Raw genomic sequence first — 21054 nt, 5'->3', positions numbered from 1 at the left:
TACCAGGACAGAAGTCTAAAAGGAAAAGAAGGGCTAGGAAATTTGTACATTCATGTAATGCACAAGCTGCTATTACAGATGCAGATAAAATAAATCACGTCAGACTAAATTTCTCTTTCTATGAAAGAGACAATGAAGAAAAATACTCAAAGCGTATTTCCTGAAGAAATAGCAGAATGCTTTAGCTCTTAAATTCTGTTTTACAGCAGTATTGTGATACCATAATTAGAAGAAACATTTATTGACTTACCGTTTAAAGTTTGAGAAATGTGCCCTCTGCTGGTTTGAAAGCAGAAAAACATTCTAATAACATAAAATTGCAGGGGATGAAAGAATGTAATTTGAAGTGTATGTGGGCATGCATGTGGCACCTGTCAAGAACTTAAACCAAATGCACTATATTGCCAAAAGTTCGCTCACCCATCCAAATAATCAGAATCAGGTGTTCCAATCACTTCCATGGCCACAGCTGTATAAAATCAAGTACCTAGGCATACTGACTGTTTTTACAAACATTTGTGAAAGAATGGGTCCTCTCAGGAGCTCAGTGAATTCCAGCGTGGAACTGTGATAGGATGCCACCTGTGCAACAAATCCAGTCGTGAAATTTCCTCCCTCCTAAATATTCCACAGTCAACTGTCAGCTGTATTATAAGAATGTGGAAGTGTTTGGGAACGACAGCAACTCAGCCACAAAGTGGTAGGCCACGTAAACTCGTCCAACATCAGTGTGTGACCTCACAAATGCGCTTCTGGAAGAACGGTCAAAAATTCCCATACGCACACTCCTAAACCTTGTGGACAGCCTTCCCAGAAGAGTTGAAGCTGTTATAGCTGCAAAGGGTGGACCGACGTCATATTGAACCCTATGGATTAGGAATGGGATATCACTTACAGTAAGTTCATATGCGAGTAAAGGCAGGTGAGCAAATCCTTTTGGCAATATAGGAATTCAAGGAAAGTTCTTGTGAATATAGGAAGTTCTTATACTATGTCACAACTAATCACATTTCAACCTTCCAATGCAGTTCACCATGCTGCCCTACTAAATTACCAGTATGTACACAATTATTGTATCTGAATGTTCCAGGAAATCTGGGGCAGCCCACCACCACAGAGAGCCATCCTGAATGATAATTACAAGCATTGCACCATCTCTGGGGTCACATGATTTCAGGTGTGAAAAATCAGGTCCACACATGAAAGTCCAATTAAAACTGATTTATCATTAATCATCCGTATGCATAGGAATCTTCCCAACTAACTACGAGGAGTTCCTTGGGATTAGATAAGGGACAACAGAATCCAAGAGAGGTTTTAGTTCGCTTGTGGCTACGTAGGGATTCTATGCTGATTTTTCTTTTAACTCTACCCCCAGGTTCTGACATCTGCCACTCTTCCCACACATGACTGCAATTTGGATTCTTTGCAATTGGCTCACATTTATAACCAGTTGTGGTGTCCTGTTGGTGATTTGCAATCTTCTAAGCCAGTTTCTGATAATAATTTTTAAAAAAATCAACTGGGACATCTGGATTCAGTTAACTGTGGTTAAAATGGTTGCAAAATTGGATTTAGTCACATGATTATTCATTTTATGACCCCACCTACTTATGATGGAAATTCTTCCAATTGTCATTAGTCAAGGACATTACTTGCATGTATAAATTAGTTAACAATACTTATGCCATTACTAAGTTAATTAAAGATAACAGCAATGCATAAGAATATTTCTTAATCATTTCTAAAGTTCTGCATAACAAAAGGTAAAGCAAAAACTCAGATGTGAGGCTGAGTTACTATGGAGACATTTCTATTTGTAAGAGGGAAGGCTTGTATTTTTCTATCTTGTCTACCTGGGACATTTTTTGCTTTTAGATTAAAAATGACTATTAGAAAAATGATAAAACAGGACGGAAGAGACTCACCAGATTAACCTGCAATTACACAAGATACACTTCGGAATTTTTTTACTGATAAATAAATTTGGTCAGATGGGGGGAAAGTGATATTTTTAAAAACAAATGAAAGATTTGTACAACTAAGACAAGTAATGAAAGAAGATGTTAATAAAATATCTGGAAAGGTAAAACAAATTAGTGACAAAAGTGGAAAATTTAGAGAGGAAGTCAGGAGTCCAAGGCAGAGAAGTAGAAAGAGAATTGGATAAACTGGCTCTATGCATATACAGTAGTACTTCTCGTGATCTTGACGCTATCCGCTGATGCAGCCTAGAACTGGGTTCACTTTTTGGTAGCTGCAGTACCTTGCTGGCTCAAACTTTAGCGGTGGTCCACTAGGACAAGATTCTGGTCATCACTTTGATAGAGGAGGTTTAATGCCTTCATTTGTCACCACTTTATTGATTTTTTGCCAATGCCTCTTAGTTTTGAGCATATTGATGTTCATGTTTTTCATTCCAAATAAATATTGTTTCTAGATGAGCAACATAAAATTCAGGAAGAGAGAGGAAAGAAACAACAAATATAGATTCCTTTAATTTTCCTTTTCTGCATGTCTTATTCCGAATTACAGTTAAACTCAAGACAGTAAAAGTCTAGGGTATTATCCTTTTTCCTTTCTTCTCCAACTTGTCCTCAGATCACCTTTCTTATTTTCTGTTTCAGTGGAAGCCTAGTATTTTAATATTAACTTATTCAAGAAAGCTGACCACAGGTTCAGCAATATTATCATCTCAAATAAATGGAAAAACGTCTTAATCTTCAGAAGCTTTTACTATGTGCAATTCAAAGTTCTGGCTATCACCTTCAAAACCCAATATGACTTAGGACCTGTGTATTTTGTGACTACTTTTTCCCAATGAACTGGGCGATAGGGGGAAAAGTGCCTTGTCTAGGTCCCTTCTATTAGGAACTGTCATCTTCAGACCCCTCTCAATAGAGACTCCCGTTTTTGGAAAAGCATTCCTAGTCCACTGGTTTTTCAGAAAGCCATTAAAATTTTGCTTTTGGGGAAAGGTTTGGGAATAAACTGATGATTGGGGGGAGAGGGGGGCTCCCACTATGTGTTTAGATATTGTGGCTGTCCTTCAGGATGCAGTTATTATTTAGCTGTTGTTTGTTACAGAGTTTTTTTAATGTTACGGTTTTTTTAACCCACCTTGGGTCCCGTTGGATGGAGCCGCATATAAAACATAGTTATAAATAATCTGAAAATGTGAATTAGATAGTACTACTTTAAGTTAAAAGAAAATCTGCAATCAGTCAAACCTGCAAGTATCTATAATTCAACATTAGAATGTCTGTACTATATTAGAGTATATTGCAAATATATAGTAATATGGAAGTTAATTATAGGCTTTGTTCTTTACAATCCTAGGTATACATGCATAGAAGTAAATTCTACAGAACAGAGTGAAAGATTCATCTAAATAAAAAATGTGTAGATGAGAACGAAGGCTGAAAGACTTATAGTTCATGTATGCTACTCAATTATTTTCCTCTGGTCCACTATCATCACCCTTAAATACTCTATGCAGTAACACATATATCTGCATAGCACAATCACCTTTGGGTCCAACAGATATAGAGAGGCAGATGATGAAAACATCTGTAAGCAAATAGTCCTATCTTTCAAGCACCATCAGTCTGAAGATCACTGGAGAAAATTAAAATTTCACACCCTTATTGCACGAAGGCAAACATATGGCCTTATTTCATCTTAATGTGTATGCATCCTCAAAATCTTGCATAATACATTTGCCTGTGTTCCAAAATCCCAAGGCTAAATCAGAAGTTATATGCATAGAATCCAGATGCTTTCAAATTAAACTCTGTGGATGGGTACATATGCTCTTTTTAATAAGGTTCTAAGTTATATCCTCCAGTTAAAAAAATAAGACCAAGAAGTCAATTATGAAAACCAATTAGAAGCTTATTAAACACTATGTGATTAGCCTAAGATAATTAAACAAGATTGCTCAAAGATCAGAATTTTCTTCACACATGGCTACTCTGTAAAACATGATACAGCACACAGCCTTCATTTAGCCATCATTAATTCCATTCACCTGTGAAGACATATGGTTACCAAACATGTAAATTCTTAAACTGACAAACCTGCTCAAGGAAACCAGACCCAAAGAGATATCAAACACAACCTGTTTTCATTAGTTTATCTAAATAAACTCGCTGTTACCATTCCAATAACTGCATTACTTAATAAACAAATTATACAACATTGAAAAGAAGCAATATAGAACTGAAATTGAATAAATCCTCTATACACCACTGTGTTCCTGCAATATATCATAGGATCTTCCAAGAAATATTGATGAAATCTGTACCCAGGTCATGAATGAGACACATCAATAGTTCTGTCTGAGGGGAACAGCTCAGTTCTGTCTGAGGGGAACAATTACTATTAAGTAATTGTTTGGCACTGATGCAATATTGCAGGCCAAATGTGAGGTGGGAGAGAAAACTAATGCACAATTTACAGAAATTGGTCTAGAGTTGAGATTAGTTACTAATGTAAAACAAAGCAACATTAACCTGACAACATTAACACTAGATAAATTTAGGGCAAAAAAATCTCATTTCACTAAAAAATTAAAGAAGCAGAGTAGAAAATTACTGAGATGTGAATTTTAGAGTATCTGGTTATTTTATTATCAATACTGAAAGTGCAAGTATAAAATATTAAATGTAGTACCCGATTCCACAGAAAAAGGAAAGCAAAAGCACTATTTTTAATTATTACAGAAGATACCAAGATAGCTATTTTTCTTCCTTTAAATATGATCAAACTTATACTAGCTGAACTATTTTCTCAACTCTACTGTTAAATCTACAATTAAAATAATTATCACATAACAGAAGAACATGGTAATTATTGTAAAAAAAAAATAGCTGATCCAAGCAAAGTCTCTCAATAACTTAAGATTTGAATAGAAGTCACTTTCTCCTAGAAAGTTTCATCTTTTTCCTTGCACCATTTTAATTTCTTACATTTCAAAGCCTTTAAAAATCCTCCTTTAAAAATAGTCCTTCATGCAAATATCAAATTATTTTGATAAGAGTGTTTTCTCTTTTATATTAGAACACTTAGGTCAGACTTGGTGGGGCTTCAAAGACAAATCAAGATGGAATCTAGCTAGAAAAATCTAGCAGTCTTACCTCCTGAGTGAATCCTCCTCTGAAATTTCCTCAGGCATTTCCTGGTTTAAGGCGTCCTGTGATACATTCTCAGGTCTATTTGAAGCAGATTGGCTGTAAATTCTTTCCCAGTGACCCGTCTCTTGATTAAAGACCCCTCTCACAGTCCTTTCCTCTTGAGGATTAGAAGATCTTCTCAGGGGCAGCCTGCTAGAGGGAGACGTTCGGCTTTCCATTCTCTCAGGTGGCGGTAGCTGGCTACTGCTGGATGGCACCCCCTCAAATGTGCTTTGGGACTGCCCTGGTGCATAGCTGGGTGTGCTTCTTTCCCAGCGAAGTGTGTCATTGTTAAAAGTCAGCAGGTTGTGACAGGCGCGACAGCGGTTCAGATGCCCCCGTGACAAATTGGAATTGTTTTCACTGCTATGTGGGGTCTGTTGATGAGAAGGACCAGGCCTATCAGGCTCAATGTTGTTATTAAGCATTTCCTGGGCCTGATGTGACTGACTAGGTTCACCACTTATCCCCTGATCTAGTTCTTGAAGCCTATCATATTCCAAGAAGAACCGCCTCAAGTCACATTGAAGCTCATTGCGAAGGCTGGCTGGATTGTTTGGGCCAGTACTACTGGTGCTTTCTGCTTCAGCTTCAGGAGCTGGGAAACCCCTCCCTTCTGTAGCTGAAGTATATACAGAGGATTGGGAACTTCCTTCCTGCTGTCTCAGCACCGACAACAAACTCACTGAAGAGGCACTGGTTCTAGGAGGAGGCATACCTTCCAACTCAGAGTGAGGGCCCATATTCAACACTGTTCGAGTCCACTCAGAACCCTCCAACCCTGAGGCCATCTGTCTTGGGTGGATCCTGGACGGATGGCCTGACAAAGACCCAGTAAGGGATCTACGAGTGGGGCCCAGGCTAAAGTTGCGCAGGGTGTTGCCAGCAGTACTGCTCTGAACAGTGCTGAAAGCAGATGGTCGATTAAGGAGTCCCTGCTCCTGCTGTGCTGAAGATGCCTGCTCCTGGGGTTGGTAAGGTTCCATTTGCACAGAAGAAAAGGAAGTGCCAGTGGACCCAGAGGATGTGGAAGGGGCGTTGTCCTGGGATGGGAAGAGAGAAGATGGAAGTCTTGCACTAGAACGTCGCCTGCAAAGGCACAAAACCCCCAGATGCTGGCAACATTTTACTGAGGGGTAATTGACAGGCTCATTGAGGCCGTTATAGGCAGATGCTCTAGAGGTTTCACTAGCTGGAGGAGGTGGTGGTGGTGGAGGAGGAGGAGGAGGAGGAGGAGGGGGTGGGGGTGGGGGAGGAGGAGGAGGAGGAGGAGGAGGAGGGGAGGGAGTAGCAGAGTCTTGCATGGCGTTTTGCTCTCCCACCTGGATACCAGAAGAGCGTGATGACAGCATATGCAGGAAATTATGAAGGAGTGGTGTGCGTCTCACTGGTTGAGATTGGAGAATGGAACGTTGACGATAATGTGGTATTTCTGTACTATCCACAGGTATTTCCACCTCTTCATCATTCTGCAGAATAAAGTGCACACAATCAATCAACTCATGGGGGGGAGAACCCCTCAAACAGTTAGAAAGATAAATGCTTTTCTTGAGTTGGATAGAATTACTAACAATCTTTTATTAAAATGGTCAGGTTAGATTCAGAAAATTCCATGTAATAACGCTGTAAATTCCCACAAAAATATAGTACAGTTCTTTCAAAGAGAGTAATGCAGTTAATATGGCTCAACCAATGATCAACACAAAGATAGCCAACAAACATTGCAATATGGTAGTGAAATTATTCCTATTAGCTCAGCCATACATTTCATGCATTAGTTATATATAAGCTTGTCTTTTATTGGGTCCTCCCATTCTGTACCAAAGACTAAAATGGATTATCCAGTAGTCACCCGTTCAAATGCTTCAAGATTACAACCTACAGCTTTAATGATTCTGGATCATGCTATTCCAGATCAGTCTGTTTAAAAAATAACATACATACAATAATACATACACTAAATTAATAACTCCGAGAACTATACTATGAAGCATCTTCATGCTACATCCAAAACTTCTAGCTTTGCACAGAGAGAATATCTAATTCCAAATGATTCACAAACAATTACCTGCTGGTTGGAAGGGTTAACAATTGCTGTAAGTAAATAATGCCCAAGAGGATCAAATCGTACTAGTCTGAAATAGAAAGGAAGATTTAATTTTAACGCAAGCTGTTCAAGCCAATATCTACAAGTTATAATAAACTTGCCACATTTCTAGTTTTTTTGGGGGGGAAAAGGGCCTGATTTTGGAAATTAGAGTGCATCTAACTCTCTAAGCAGCAATACTTCGACAAATATTTTCAGTTATCGTTTCAGTCAGCTATACACACACAGACATAAACCCCCCTATATTTCAGCAATGCTTCTAGCTTACATTTTTTTGCTTAAAGTTGTTTAAAGTAAATTATCATTTCAAAAATTAACGTTAGTTAATTTAATTCAACATGATGCATTTAGGTCTTTTGTGCATTGGGTAATTGTAGAATTGTTATTGGGATCACCTATTATTTTACAGCTTTTATTAGCTTAACCTAAAGGACAGCCTCCAAAAGAACAACCCATTTCATTCATTTGTTTGTCTCCTTTCAAACACTAGCTCCTAGGTAAGCAAAATCTTTGCAGAGCAGTTTCAAGCAGTCTTTAGTTTTCAGGTTCACCAAGACGTAGGCTGCCATTTGATTCTATCAGCCAGATAGTTGGGCTTTTGATGCCTCTGGCTAACAAAATATCCAGAGTAATATTAATCACTAAAGTAACTGCCTTTTTATAGTTTAATATTTTCATTTAATAAATATTCATGCCCACCTGCATATTTTATATGCCTCAGTTTCTGCTATGTCACTCAACATATCGCATACTATTGCCCAACTACTTTGCTGCACTACTTGTGAAAGGCTATAGTTGTTAAAGAAGTGTAACAGGATAGGTGAGTTGAAACTCATTAAAAATGGCATACCTCTCTGATATAGATAAGCAATACTGTCTCAGAGTCTCACTTCATTTCAGATAAAGAAATATAACAGTAGGCAGTTGCAGCTATGAATTTGAATAGGACTATTGCTTAATCTCAAATTGGAGTATTAACCCCCACTTTTGAATACATTCTTCCTTTGGAAAACTTAGAATAAATTATGTGTCCTTCCCTGATAATTTCCAAACTACAAACTATCAATATGTGCTAATAACAAATTTAACACCGAAGCCAATATAAACAATCTCCCGTAGTACATCCAGTTTGTCAGTTACTCATTCTCATTTTTTGATCTACAAATATACCTCAAGTGCTTTTATCTGAGGATTTCTCCTAACTACAGTTACTCCTCTACTTCCTTGTTAACTAGATATACTCCCAAGATTACTCACCGGACTCGTTCCATTTCACTAGCTGTTTTCACAACTGCAAAAGGCTCCCGGCGACTCCAGTCCCAGAAGTGAATCTCATTGGCTGTTGCAATTAGCAGAAGTTGAGCCGTTGGATGAAAAGCCAAGGATGCAATGGCATTGTTGCTATCTGTAAACCAGCTCTCACTTCCACCCTTAGAGCAAGTCAGTGTAGAGTCACCAAAGGTTTTGAAACAAAGAAAGGTCAAAACAAAAATAACCTGTCCAAAACATGTTTCTATTCTCACCTTTAGTTAAATCTAGAATTGAATAATAAGGACCAGCACATATCCTTTCTTTTTTTTTTTATCACAAGCCCCCATCCTGCATAGTGAAACTAGGATTCTTTACCTCATTTACCACAAGCGCATTGCAATATATTGTCTGTAAAAGTTATATTGTCTAGGAATTATCACACATTCCAGAGAAATGAGAAAAAGATCACTTGAGTCGACACAAACATTTCAGCTCTTCTGCACTAAGGAAAAATAATCATGGAAAAATACCCGTTCATGCCACAGAGTTTTATGGGAAGACTTTTTAAATATATAAAACCAATCCAGAACCCACCTGATGTTTTTTTACAGATTTAGAGTGGAAAGGAATGTACTCTTAAAAGCAGTAACTTCCCCCATGACCAAACCATCCATGCATAAAAGGAGTAATAAATGTGCACTAGAAAGAACTTACATGCAAATCCCAGATTCTAACTTCTCCGTCGAGGCACCCTGAAGCAATAAGCCCTGGGATAGTGGGATGAAAAGTTACACACCACGGTGTGCGTCGATGTCCAACTAGCGAGTGAACACACTTGCCTGTTTTCACCTCTGTGATGTAAATATTATGGTTCACATGAGTTGATGCCATGAGAGTCCTTTGGGGAGGGGGAAGACACCGTAAGGAGTTAATTCAGGAGGATAGCAGGAGAAACATCACAGCAATAACTCCAACCAAATTAGTCCTCCCCAACTTGAAACCTCCAAAAACCTTAAACCGGAGTTCTCATCACTTCAATGTATACAATAACAGTCATGTTGACTTGAAAATATAAGATGGGCTTATGGTCCAATGCTTTTTGAGAGCTCAACTAGGAAAGGGCAATGATAAACTAATCTGCTTTTTAATTTAAATGTGGAGGATTATTCAAACTAGAGTTGTAGAATTTTCCAAAGGTAGTACAGGTAGTCCTCAACTTACAACATTTCATTTAGTGACTGTTGAAAGTTACAACAGCACTGAAAAAAATGACTTATGACCATTTTTCACCCATACAACCATTACAGCATTCCTGTGGTCACGAGATCAAAATTCAAATGCTTGGCAAACTGGTTCATACTTAGGAGAGTTGCAATGTCCCAGAGTCAAGTGATCCCCTTTTGTGACCTCTGGCAAGCAAAGTCAATGGGGAAGCCAGATTCACTTAACAACCATGTTATTAATTTAACCTCTGCAGTGATTTACTTAACAACTATGACAAGAAAAGTTGTAAAATGGGGCAAAACTCACATAACAAATGTCTCACTTAGCAACATAAATTCTGGGATCAACTGTAGTTCTAATAGTAAGTCATCTTTTTTAATTTAGGCAAGAATTTAGTGAATGACCAATTTGGATACTGAACTTCTTATTTTATGAATATAATGTTAATAGGGTTATAGTATTTTAGCATTTCATTCTTCACTTCAGTCACTCTAAATTTTATTTCTTTGGTGGAAAGGCATAGTACACTTCAAATTTTCAAAGTCTGGAAAAGTCTGGTTATTTTGCCAAATGTATCTTTTCCAAAACAGAACATATTTTGAAGATAATAAAAAACAAATAAATGTTACCTGTCTGGACTGAATGCTAGCAGAAAAGTGGAGCGAGGACTATCCGGTAACTCAACTTTCTGAAAGTTAAAAAGTACAGAACAGTTTCTAAGCTCAAAGTACTTTCTATATGTACTATCATTTTTGCTTTACAAAATCAACATTGGGAAAACGGCACATTCTTAAAACTTCCATATGTTACCTCTGGAGTCCCCAATCTATGGGCCATGGCCCACTAGTGGACGCCGAGGGGTTTGCAAGCGGGCTGAGGAAACAGCCAGCAAGTACGTGTGCACACTCCATTTATGTGAGCACTAGGCGAGCATGCACACCCCTCGTGCAAATGCAGCTGCGTGCATGTGCTTGCTTGCTAGCTGCTTGAGTAGAACCATTGATTCCTCCCTCCCCGCCAGTACGCAAAGCCGGAAACGTTGGGGAACTCTGTTATATCATTTCATAAAGGCTTTAAAACCAGCACGTATATGATATCAATTAATCCAAATCTATTAATTCTTCAAGTTCAGATAGCACACTGAATTATCTACAGGCAAAACACTCAGACTGCACAGCTCACTGAAAACTAGATTCTTTATATAATTAAGGATGTGATAATCCAAAACGTCCCTATACAAGGGGTTCCCCTAACCAATTGGCTCAAACTAAAGGAGCTACTTGGATAAGCAACAAAACATTTCAAACCATGAAGAAAAGTCCAGTTGCCATGACTTAATTTCCAGACAACTCTATCTGGATGACTGAGACTCTTCATTGACACGCCTCCATGTAAAGCAGAAAAACATTAAAAGCCCTTTAGAATTCCTGCCAATTATGGTGGACACTATTGGCAGTAGATGAATCAATATGTGCTACGTGGCTTCTCTTACCTTCCCTTCCCATTTCATCCAACGGGTTTTGTCTTCCACCAACTCCTGCAAAAGACGCTGTGCTCCCAAAGCTTGTGTTCCCCGTTCTCGGCCCCAAAGGATTCGCACAGCATTCTTTTCTGGTACAACCTTCATGATTTTAGTGCAGAAAATGAGTCACTGACAGACACTCAATCTCAAGTGCCAAGGATCTACAGAAGGGCCATCCACATCTCGCAAGGCTATCTTCATGGAAATCTAGATAAGAGATATTTCAAAACAGGGCCTAAGACAAAAGCTTCCTAGGGTCAGTACAAATACATACAGTTTATCATTCATTTAACAATTAACTGCTCGTCACCTTAAGATTTCTTTATCACCTTTATACAAAAGGACAATTTAAATGTACTGCCTGTTGAAAGAAACACATTTCAAATTGCAGAATGATGAAACCTAGGTTCTCATTTCCATTCTAAGCCCACCACACAGGAGCCTGAAAATAACAATGCACAGAAGAATCCAAGCATTTTTGTTTCAGCCAAGTATATATAAATTCCATCCAAGTATGGTCTAGCAGTTAAAGCACCAGGCTAGAAACCAAGAGACTGTGAGTTCTAGTTCCTCCTTAGCCATGAAAGTCAGCATGACTTTGGGCTAGTCACACTCTTTCAGTCCAATTCACAGCAATTCACTGGGTTGCTGTGAGAAAATAGGAGGAGGAAGCCATGTAACACATGTTTGCTACCTTGTTGGCCACCTAATAAAGGCAGGCTATAAATACATAAGGTACATTTGGATGTGGTAGAACATATTGTTAAATTAGAAATATATAACAAAGCAAATCCCTGATTTTTATCTAAAATTTATTTCATGGTAGTTTTGTAATATTGTCATTCCAATCATGTCTTTCATTTCAATAAAGGTAGAGATCAATTAGCATTGTTTTTTTTGAAATATTTTGCATGCAATGTAGTATCTACAATGAAATCAGATAAATTTAGAGTTTATCCTCAAAATTATCTCACTCAATAAGCAATGTAGCCAAACACATAGAAAATGTAGTCCTCTATTTTAATGCTTCCTGTTTCTATAAAAGGTCAATTATTCATTCACAGAATTTTCTTGTAGATTTTGCCTATAGAAACAGGTGATGTAACAGATGCCACATAACAAATGAAAGTAAAATGTAATATTCAATTAGATTATGAAATCTTACAGAAAAATATAATCATATCGATTTCTATAAACAACCAAAAGGAAACTGGAGAGTTCTTATTACCATCATAATCTCACTGAGGACTTACAAACTGCTGACCTAGACATCAACTGTTTATGAAGGACAGTATTTTTAATTAGCCACAAGAGAAATTTTCTTTGTTAAACAAACTTGATAGAGTTCTTAAAACAACCTTCTGCAGAATTTACTGTTCTCTGGTAAAATAAATTCAAAACGCTCAAACTTTTATTTTTACAGATTCTATATCCTAAATAAATTTTATCCAAAGTCTCCAAACCTGTAATATAGAATTCTAGTAATTGTACAAAGGTTGTGTAATCAACTTAGTGTTTGCTGTTTTATTTTTTAATTGCTGTAAGTCACTTTAAGTGCTTATACAAATATAGAGGTGTGGTATAAATAGTATATATTCTGAAAGGATGTGGTTGCTAATTTAATTTTTATATCAATAAACAACTTCTTCAACTTAAAAGCACTTGAAATAAATATTTGGCATGTCTTATTTATTTATTTATTATTTATTTATTATTCATATTTATAGACCGCCCCCTCTCCCGAAAGGGACTCGGGGCGGTGTACAGTCACTAAAATACGTTATAAAATACATACAAAACAGTTAAATAATTAAATACGTAGGTGGAGGAGGTTGCAAGACTGTACATAGAATAATAAATATTAAATATAGTATATAGTGTATTAAAAACTTTTTAAAACCCCAAACCCAATTAAAATGAATAAATCCCCGGGAGGTAGAACTAAGAAAGTGCCAGGCCAGCTGATTGAAATAGGTGAGTCTTTAACTTTTGCCGGAAGGAACGGAGGTCGGTGGTAGTTCGAATGTCAGGGGGGAGGTCATTCCAGAGGGTTGGGCCCATCACAGAGAAGGATCTACTCCTAGGTGTCGCCCGCTGGCATTGACTAGCAGACGGCACCAGGAGGAGCCCCTCTCTGTGTGAGCGGATAGGTCGCAGGAGGAGTTCTTAGCCAAATATGGGTATGGTTAAGTCCTCTCTTAATTTGTCAACTGAATGTAAACATGGTTAAATCTTTACTTTGACTAAAAATTGCAAATTGTGGCTAAATATTCCACTGTTGAAAAATACTCTAAACAATCTGGTCCAGAATATAACCTTTTCATCATAGATCAGACTGACAGAAAACCTTTGGTTACAGAAAATGGCATTAGGAATTAATAGTCTCTTCCTCCTGCAAGTAAAGCAGGAATTAATGCATTTCTGAATGATAAACAAAATAATCTAAAACAGATACATAGAAAAAAATTAAGCTTTCTTTTACTATACTTCATAACAGTATAATGTGACAAATGAGAAATCAGTCATAAGAAGGCATTTTTGTAAACAAGTTTCTTATTAATAGCTTCTGTTGGAACAAACTAAGGAAGACAATAAATAAAACTTTCCCAATCAGAAAGAACTTTCCAATACACAGATACTAGGAAACTATATATTACACAAGATACCTAACTATAGAACATATTTCAAGGATTAAAATATTGAAAGGTATGAAATACGTAGTCTAAAAGACTATCATCTCTGGAAAACAGTCATCAAAAGCAATTTACATTTAAGTGCGGACAATTCAACCAATATATTGAGTACCCTGAATCTCACGTCTGATACCTCACTTTTCCATTCTCTATGTGGATGCTTTGCATTCATAGAAAGTCTTTTTAGTACATATCTAGAGTTTCAGAGAACAACATTCAATCATACAGGTACTCCTTGACTTACAACTATTTGTTTAGTGACCGTTGAAAGTTAGAGTGGCACTAAAAAAGTGACGTATGACCATTTTTCACATATTCAATTGTTGGAACATCCTATGGTCACATGATCAAAATATCGAGTACTTGGCAACTGGCATGTATTTATGACAGTTGCACTGTCCTAGGGTCACATGATCACCATTTGTAATCTTCCCAGCTGGCTTCTGACAAGCAAAGTCAATGGGGGAAGCCAGATTTGCTTAACGACCACATGATTCACCTAATTGTGGTGATTCGCTTAACAACTGTGGCAAAAAAGTTTGTAAATTGGGGCAAAACTCACTTAACCATTGTCTTGCTTAGCAACAGAAATTTTGGGTCAAAATTGTGGCCATAAGATGAGGACCACCTGTATCTATGTTTATTTAGCAATATATCCCACTAAAATCAGATGCAATTTCTTCAGAAGGGCTATTAACTTTTAAAAAACATATTTTTTCAAACTGTTATCTTCCAAATTTCATATTCTAGACTGTACAGAGGTTTTTTCACTTTATTAAAATTGATTCATTATTCATTTGTCTATTCCTTCCTCTTGCAATTGATTTGGTATAGGTATAATGCATTGGTTAATAGCCTATATACACATTTCTGCAAATTATACTTCCCAATTCCATCATTTAACAATAATTTATGCATGTTTTAGTTCTAAAATATTAATCTTCTGATTCTTTCTGTCTACAGTACTACACGATGCCATCATTTACAGCAATTAATATAATATTGGCTTTATCTTTTTTTAACCCTTTCAATTATGATAGTTAAATAAGCATTCATTCATTCAATTTATATGGCCATCCATCTCAAATACATGACTCTGGCGTCTGGGGAAGAAATGGCAAACTGAAGACACTAAAAAGCGGAACTGATGACTGCAGTGGAATGAAGAGCCAGCAAGTTGATTGGCTCTTTGTAATGCTGCTACAAAGTGAAGACTTGAGATCGCCCACAAGTGTTCCATAAATTGCTGCTCGTAAGGAGACTGTAAGATTGTGGTTCCCAGTAGGTTTAGAGCTCTTGAAAGTCATTTTTGCTCAAACCATAGTCGACACCTTTATGGGCATTAGGTTTACATACTTCCTTTTCTAATCAGTCAGAAATTGCTTATTAATTGCTTTTCAGCTATTTGGAATCTTTGGAACCATTAGCACCTGGTGAGTTTTTGTCAATCGTTAGTGAAAGAAGTTTTAAGTACAAATTTAAGGACTTTTTTAAAAAAAATCTGGAATAAACAGCAAAAGGATGATTAAAACTTTGATTTTAGAAAGTTGTAAATGGACTAAGGATTTGGATAAATTTGAAGTAAGATTTTAGAATGAGTTATAATGAATCTTTCCCGTCAGAAAATATTTTTATTTTGAATTCCTTAAAAAAATGATAGGATAGTGATTTTGAAAATTGCACACTACAGGGAACCAGAAGGCACTAAAGACTACAATTAAATGAGAACATTTAAATTAGATTTAAATTACTAATACAGAATAGAGCAAAATATTTTAACATTCAAGGTATTAATTATGACCTTTAAAGCGCTCCATGGCTTAGGCCCAGGGTACCTGCGAGACCACCTACTGCCACCAGTAGCCTCCCACCATCCAGTACGATCCCACAGAGTTGGCCTCCTCAGGGTGCCGTCGGCCAGACAGTGTCGGCTGGTGACCCCCAGGGGGAGAGCCTTCTCTGTGGGAGCGCCTTCCCTCTGGAATGAGCTGCCCCCGGAGCTTCGCATAATCCCTGACCTCCGGTCCTTCCGACGCGCCCTAAAAAGTGGCTTTTCCAGCAAGCTGGCCTGGCCTGTTAATTTCAACTTATTTTAAATGTATTGTCTTTTAAATTCGGTTGCTTTTTTGGATATGTATATAATTTTTTTAACTTTGGGATGTGTGTTTTTTTAATGTTGTACGCCACCCTGAGTCCTTTTGGAGAAGGGCGGCATATAAATCCAAATAAACAGAAACAGAAACAAACAGAAACATTGAACATATTGACAAATATTTTTCAACAATAGATCCAGAACTTAGTTTTATAGATAGACAGTGTTTAAAAGAAGTTATAGAACAGGAACAAGTTTTACCAGACGCAACTGAGAGTGATCTGAGAGTGGATTTAAAAATCACAGGCTACAAGAATGATATGGAAAAAGACGCTACACTGGATACACAAATGAAACTGGCTAATATCTTAATAATTAAAAGGCATACACAAATAACAAATTCAAAGAGTGACCTGGATACCTTTCCTATATTGGATTTACAAGAGACTGGTTAAGACTTTAAATAATTTTGTGAGAAGGAAAAAAAGAAACAAAGAAAGGAAATAAAGTTTTAGGACATTATTTGAAGGGATTAAAGACAAGATTGTTAAAAAATGAAAGAATATAAAATTAATTTACTTAATTTATCAAAGTTAAAATAGGTATGTTATCTCTCATAACCCTTAATGGACTGTTGCTGACTGAGACTGAATGACAAGGGTTTAAGGATTTGTTTATAGATAAGGGATAAGATATGGGAAGAGATCCTTTGTGGTATTTTAAAGGTGATAATTTACTAAAAGTGTTTATACTTGGTATGATGAAGGGCAGAATCATTTTTTATATATTTCTTTTCTTTTTCTTTGCTATATTGTTTCCTTGTTTTGTTTTCTATTTTTTATTTACTGCACTTTTTGTTTTTTATTATTCCTTTTTTAAGCTTGTATTAACTTTTATCTTCTTAATAACATTTAATAAAATTACTACTTAAAAATCAAATACATTACTCTGGACAGCTAACAATATTTAAACAAGATAAAAACAGTATACAAAATTATATATATTTTTAAATGGGATTAAGCATCTGGCCACATCTTAATGAAATCTCAAGATGATATATAACTAACCTAAATTAAATATTAGGGAAGATAAACTAAAAGTTCTTTAAATGACCACAATTTTAAAAAGTATGAGCTAATTACAAAGTGAAATTCAGTGAAGATAAAAGTAAAGTGTTTATTGCCAGTAAAGTACTTGCAAGTTTATTTTTGAATGCCCTTTCCAAGTATTCTTCTCTCAACTCTGCAATATTCAAACACAAAGTTGTTTGCAAGCAACTTTCAATTCTATTTGCCAAACTTGGAACAGAACCTCTTTCACAGAACTCTATCCAGTCTGGTTGTTGGTGCCAATATTAGGATATAACTTTTCCCTGCATGCCACTGGAAGAATATTTTGCAAGTTTTGATTGGGTGTATTCTATGTCTCTGGGGGAATTCTGTTTCATGAAACCTTTGGGTTTTTTCCAAAATTTTAAGAGAATATGGAACTGTTCAAGATGATTTAAAAAATAACATAGCTTACATCAAATCAATTTAAATATATACATGTAAAGGATCCCTGAATATTTTACTCTGCTAGTCATTGGTGATGGTATAGGTGATGGTGCTCATCTCTGTTTTGAGGCCATTGAGCCAGTGCTGTTCGAAGATGTTTCCGTGGCCATGTGGCCAGCATGATGTCACAGAGCACTGTTAACTTCCCATTGAAGTGGTACCTATTTATCTATTCACATTTGCTTGCGTCCAAACTGCTGGGTTGGCAGGAGCTGGGGCAAGAACAGGACTCACCCCACACCCCATCCCATGGAGCTCAGGTCTGGAACCTGGATTGTCAGCTTTCCAGCCAACAAGCCCAGCATCTTAAACTGCTGAGCCACCACCCCTTAAAATCAAATTTCCAAAACATGAAAATATTTAGAATTATATTCTAATATTGGTACCAAATACCAGACTGGATAAGAGTTCTACGAAAAAGGTCTGTTCTTCACATGGCTCCGAAGCTGCTTTGTTTGCATATTCAAAGCTGAGAGGAGGATACCTGGAATCAACATTCAAAAATGTACTTGCAAGTACTTTATCTAAAATATTAAAAACTGTACTTTTTATCATTGCCACAGAATTCCCCAAGCTACGTTACATTACATAATATCCAAGAGAAGACAAGACTAGATCGAACCCCAAGGCTTATTTATACAATCTTTCAAAGTACATGGATTTTATAAATAATGGGCAAAATGCCTTGAAGCAGAAGAATTAAAGCTTTCTTGCTTAAGGGTTAGTATTAGCATACTCTTATGCTTTAAGGGTGTTTTATTAGATTTACTGGTGTTATTAAAAGCAAAAACACTGACAGGAAAATAACAGCTTTCCACTGGCAACATATTGAGGTTTTTTTTTCCAGTTGAGGTGTAGTGCTGGGATCCTTGCAACTCATATTATTACATCATAAAACGATGGTTGGGGGGACGGACTTATTTTAGAATTGTTCCAAAAAGATCCAATTTTTTATAAGTTTTATTTGTATACATTCTGGCAGGAATGATATTAGATATTAAAGAAAAGGACATTGTTTCCTTTTATATAAAAAAGCTGCCTCAGTACAATTGTAACTTACCATATGATGTTGGGGCGATTGGGATGGGCGAGATTGCATTTATTGTCCCACAATGAGCAGCAACCTTCTTTTAAAAGGCGAACAGTCGATCTACCCTGCAATTGTCATCACACAGGTTATGTCTCACTGTGTTTTCTCATTAAAATAAACGCACACAGGGTTACCTCCACTTTTTTAAAAAACACCTTTTGCTAAAAGAGAACAGAAGGGGGGAAAAGCCTGTGAGAATTTTTCTAGCAAGGCAGGAGGTCAAACTCTCTTCTCTTCGGGAACCAGAGCAAAACAACCACCCCATCCATCTCTGCCTTCAAAGAGAAAACAGAGAAGCAGGAAAAGGAAAAGAACAGAAGGAAGCAGGAAAGATTACGTACGTGTAATTTACGTGTGCTAAAAATAAACCAAAAACCCACCGGGGGAGGATTAAAATATGCCAGAAGATCCCTCAAAAAACAAAGCCAGCCCAGCTTTGCCTCTTAAAACAGAGAGGCCTCTCGCTCGGAGCGAGGCTGACCGCCACGAAAATATCCGCGAGTGGGCCCTAAGGAGTCTCCCCACCACCAATTCATGGCACCGATATTCCTGAAAGTCTGGCCGAGGAAAAGAGGAGAGGGGGGATGCGAGGGTAAGTTCCTCGACCGAAGGACGGACGCTCAAGGTGGGCGGGCTGGAGGACTTAAGACGCCAGGCTAGGCCTTACCGCCTCGTAGCCCAGGCGACTCGACCTCCGGCGCCCACTGGGCCCTCACAAACCCTCCCTGCCATCCCCTCGAAAACCGCCACTCTGGCCTCTCCCAGAGGAGGAGGGGAAGCAGGCCCAGAGTCTCTAGGCCCGGAGCCTACCTGGGGCAGGGAGCGACCAAGGCCCGGCGGCGCACTGAAACGCCCCCCAAAAACGGCCGGACGTTTTGTTTTTTTTCCCTTGGGGACGGGGGCGACGGTTACCGAACGGGCCAGGACCTGATTTCGGGGGGGGCGGGGGAGGAAAAGCAACCCAAATCCGGCGACGATCTCCCCCGCCTTCTCCTTCCCCAATGCAGCTTTTTCTCTCGTCGTTGCCTCTCCGGGTTACTATCAAGGCCAGTGCGCCTAGCCGAGCACCTCGCAGTCGAGTCTGGAGCCGTCGCGAACGAGCACCGAGCCAATCGAGCGGAGGAGTCGGAAGCAGAGCGGAGCTGACGGGCGGGACTCAGAGAGGGAGGTTTCTGTGAGCTTCAAGAAGAAGGAGAAAAGCGGGATTTGCAAGATGTAGCTCTTTCAGTCCTGATGTCATTTGATCCTCGCCAAACATCAGGGTTATCAAGGCGAAAGCTTGAAGATAACAATAACCAATGCTTCCCCGTTCGCGTTTCCCTCTTTCTTTCTCTCTTTCTCTCTTTCTCCTTCCTCTCTTTCAAAAGATAAAAAAAATAGTTTCTGATTAAAAAGAAAACTCACTCGTGTAATTTTAAAATATGTTATGCTATGGGGCTGTCCATCTGTCTTTTAAAAGATTTCTGTGGGGATGTAACTAATTAATATACGAAAATGTATTTTAATTGATAAAATAAAATATAGAATGTAGAATAAAAGTATTTCTTATTGAATATTCTTATAGTAGCATGGGTGATGTTATCCAGTTTGGTGTTGAAACGTCTGCAAGAAAACTTAGATTACCAAGGATCCCACATTTATTTAACATTCAGCATATTCTATTTCCCTAACATACTGAAAATTTATAGACAAAATTACTATGCTTTGCATCTCACGTTTTTTAGGCATTTTATTTTGCTACTTTTTATAACAAAAAGGTACACATACTTATTTTTCAGGAAAGTTCGTTGCTCTCTTGATTTAATCTTATATTCCCCTTGATAATTTTTCCAATAATTCCTGGTATGTTAATCATTTGTCTTTGCCTGTTGTTTTTCTTCTATGGAGTACTTATTGTACTGAGATCCTCATAAATGTTTGACACAAACTTAATATCTATTTCATATTCTCAATATGGCACATCTAATAGAATGGTTTTTCAATAGAAGGGAATATTTGTACCCCAGGATTGAACTATGGTAGCATTAATAATGTTATCTAGTTTGGTAATTGAGAGGTCTGCAAGAAAACCATGAAGGCCAGAGACCACCAATGATCTTAAAATGATTTTTAAAATCCACATTAATTTTAACTTTATGCTACCATAACTATCCATGCCATCCAAATGTCCGGTTGGAATCTTCTAAAAGTTTTTTTAAAAAATTTCTTAGCAACATTTTTTTAATCTAGCAACAAGCTTCAAAATACAATTTCACCTATGCTCCACGAAGTACAGTAACTCAGTGTACCTCCACGTAGAATTCAAGATGCTGGTTGTTACCTATAAAGTCCTCCATGGCATAGAA

General features: G+C 37.6%; 1 protein-coding gene across 4 annotated transcripts in view; it reads right to left on the bottom strand.

The window, feature by feature from the left end:
- The window catches only part of AMBRA1 (autophagy and beclin 1 regulator 1), a 163103-nt gene extending 143311 nt beyond the window's left edge, over nucleotides 1-19792 (bottom strand). The window contains exons 1-9 of one of the 4 annotated variants that reach the window (XM_081939002.1): nucleotides 19520-19788; nucleotides 18680-18774; nucleotides 11249-11485; nucleotides 10386-10444; nucleotides 9247-9430; nucleotides 8539-8711; nucleotides 7243-7309; nucleotides 6497-6643; nucleotides 5139-6217 (exon numbers count right to left, since the gene is read on the bottom strand). In XM_081939002.1, coding sequence (XP_081795128.1) covers nucleotides 5139-6217; nucleotides 6497-6643; nucleotides 7243-7309; nucleotides 8539-8711; nucleotides 9247-9430; nucleotides 10386-10444; nucleotides 11249-11383 — 1844 coding nt within the window. In that variant the 5' untranslated portion in view covers nucleotides 11384-11485; nucleotides 18680-18774; nucleotides 19520-19788. Of the gene's footprint in view, nucleotides 1-5138; nucleotides 6644-7242; nucleotides 7310-8538; nucleotides 8712-9246; nucleotides 9431-10385; nucleotides 10445-11248; nucleotides 11486-18679; nucleotides 18775-19519 lie in introns of all 4 variants that reach the window. The other 3 variants (XM_081939003.1, XM_081939000.1, XM_081939001.1) reach the window with 3 other exon arrangements.
- Nucleotides 19793-21054: the final 1262 nt, after the last annotated feature.

The sequence above is a fragment of the Natrix helvetica genome, assembly GCF_964273705.1.
Source record: "Natrix helvetica genome assembly, chromosome: 1".
Classification (NCBI taxonomy): domain Eukaryota; kingdom Metazoa; phylum Chordata; class Lepidosauria; order Squamata; family Natricidae; genus Natrix; species Natrix helvetica.
Note: the sequence above shows the minus strand (reverse complement) of the source record. Positions and strands in the feature narration are given on the sequence as shown.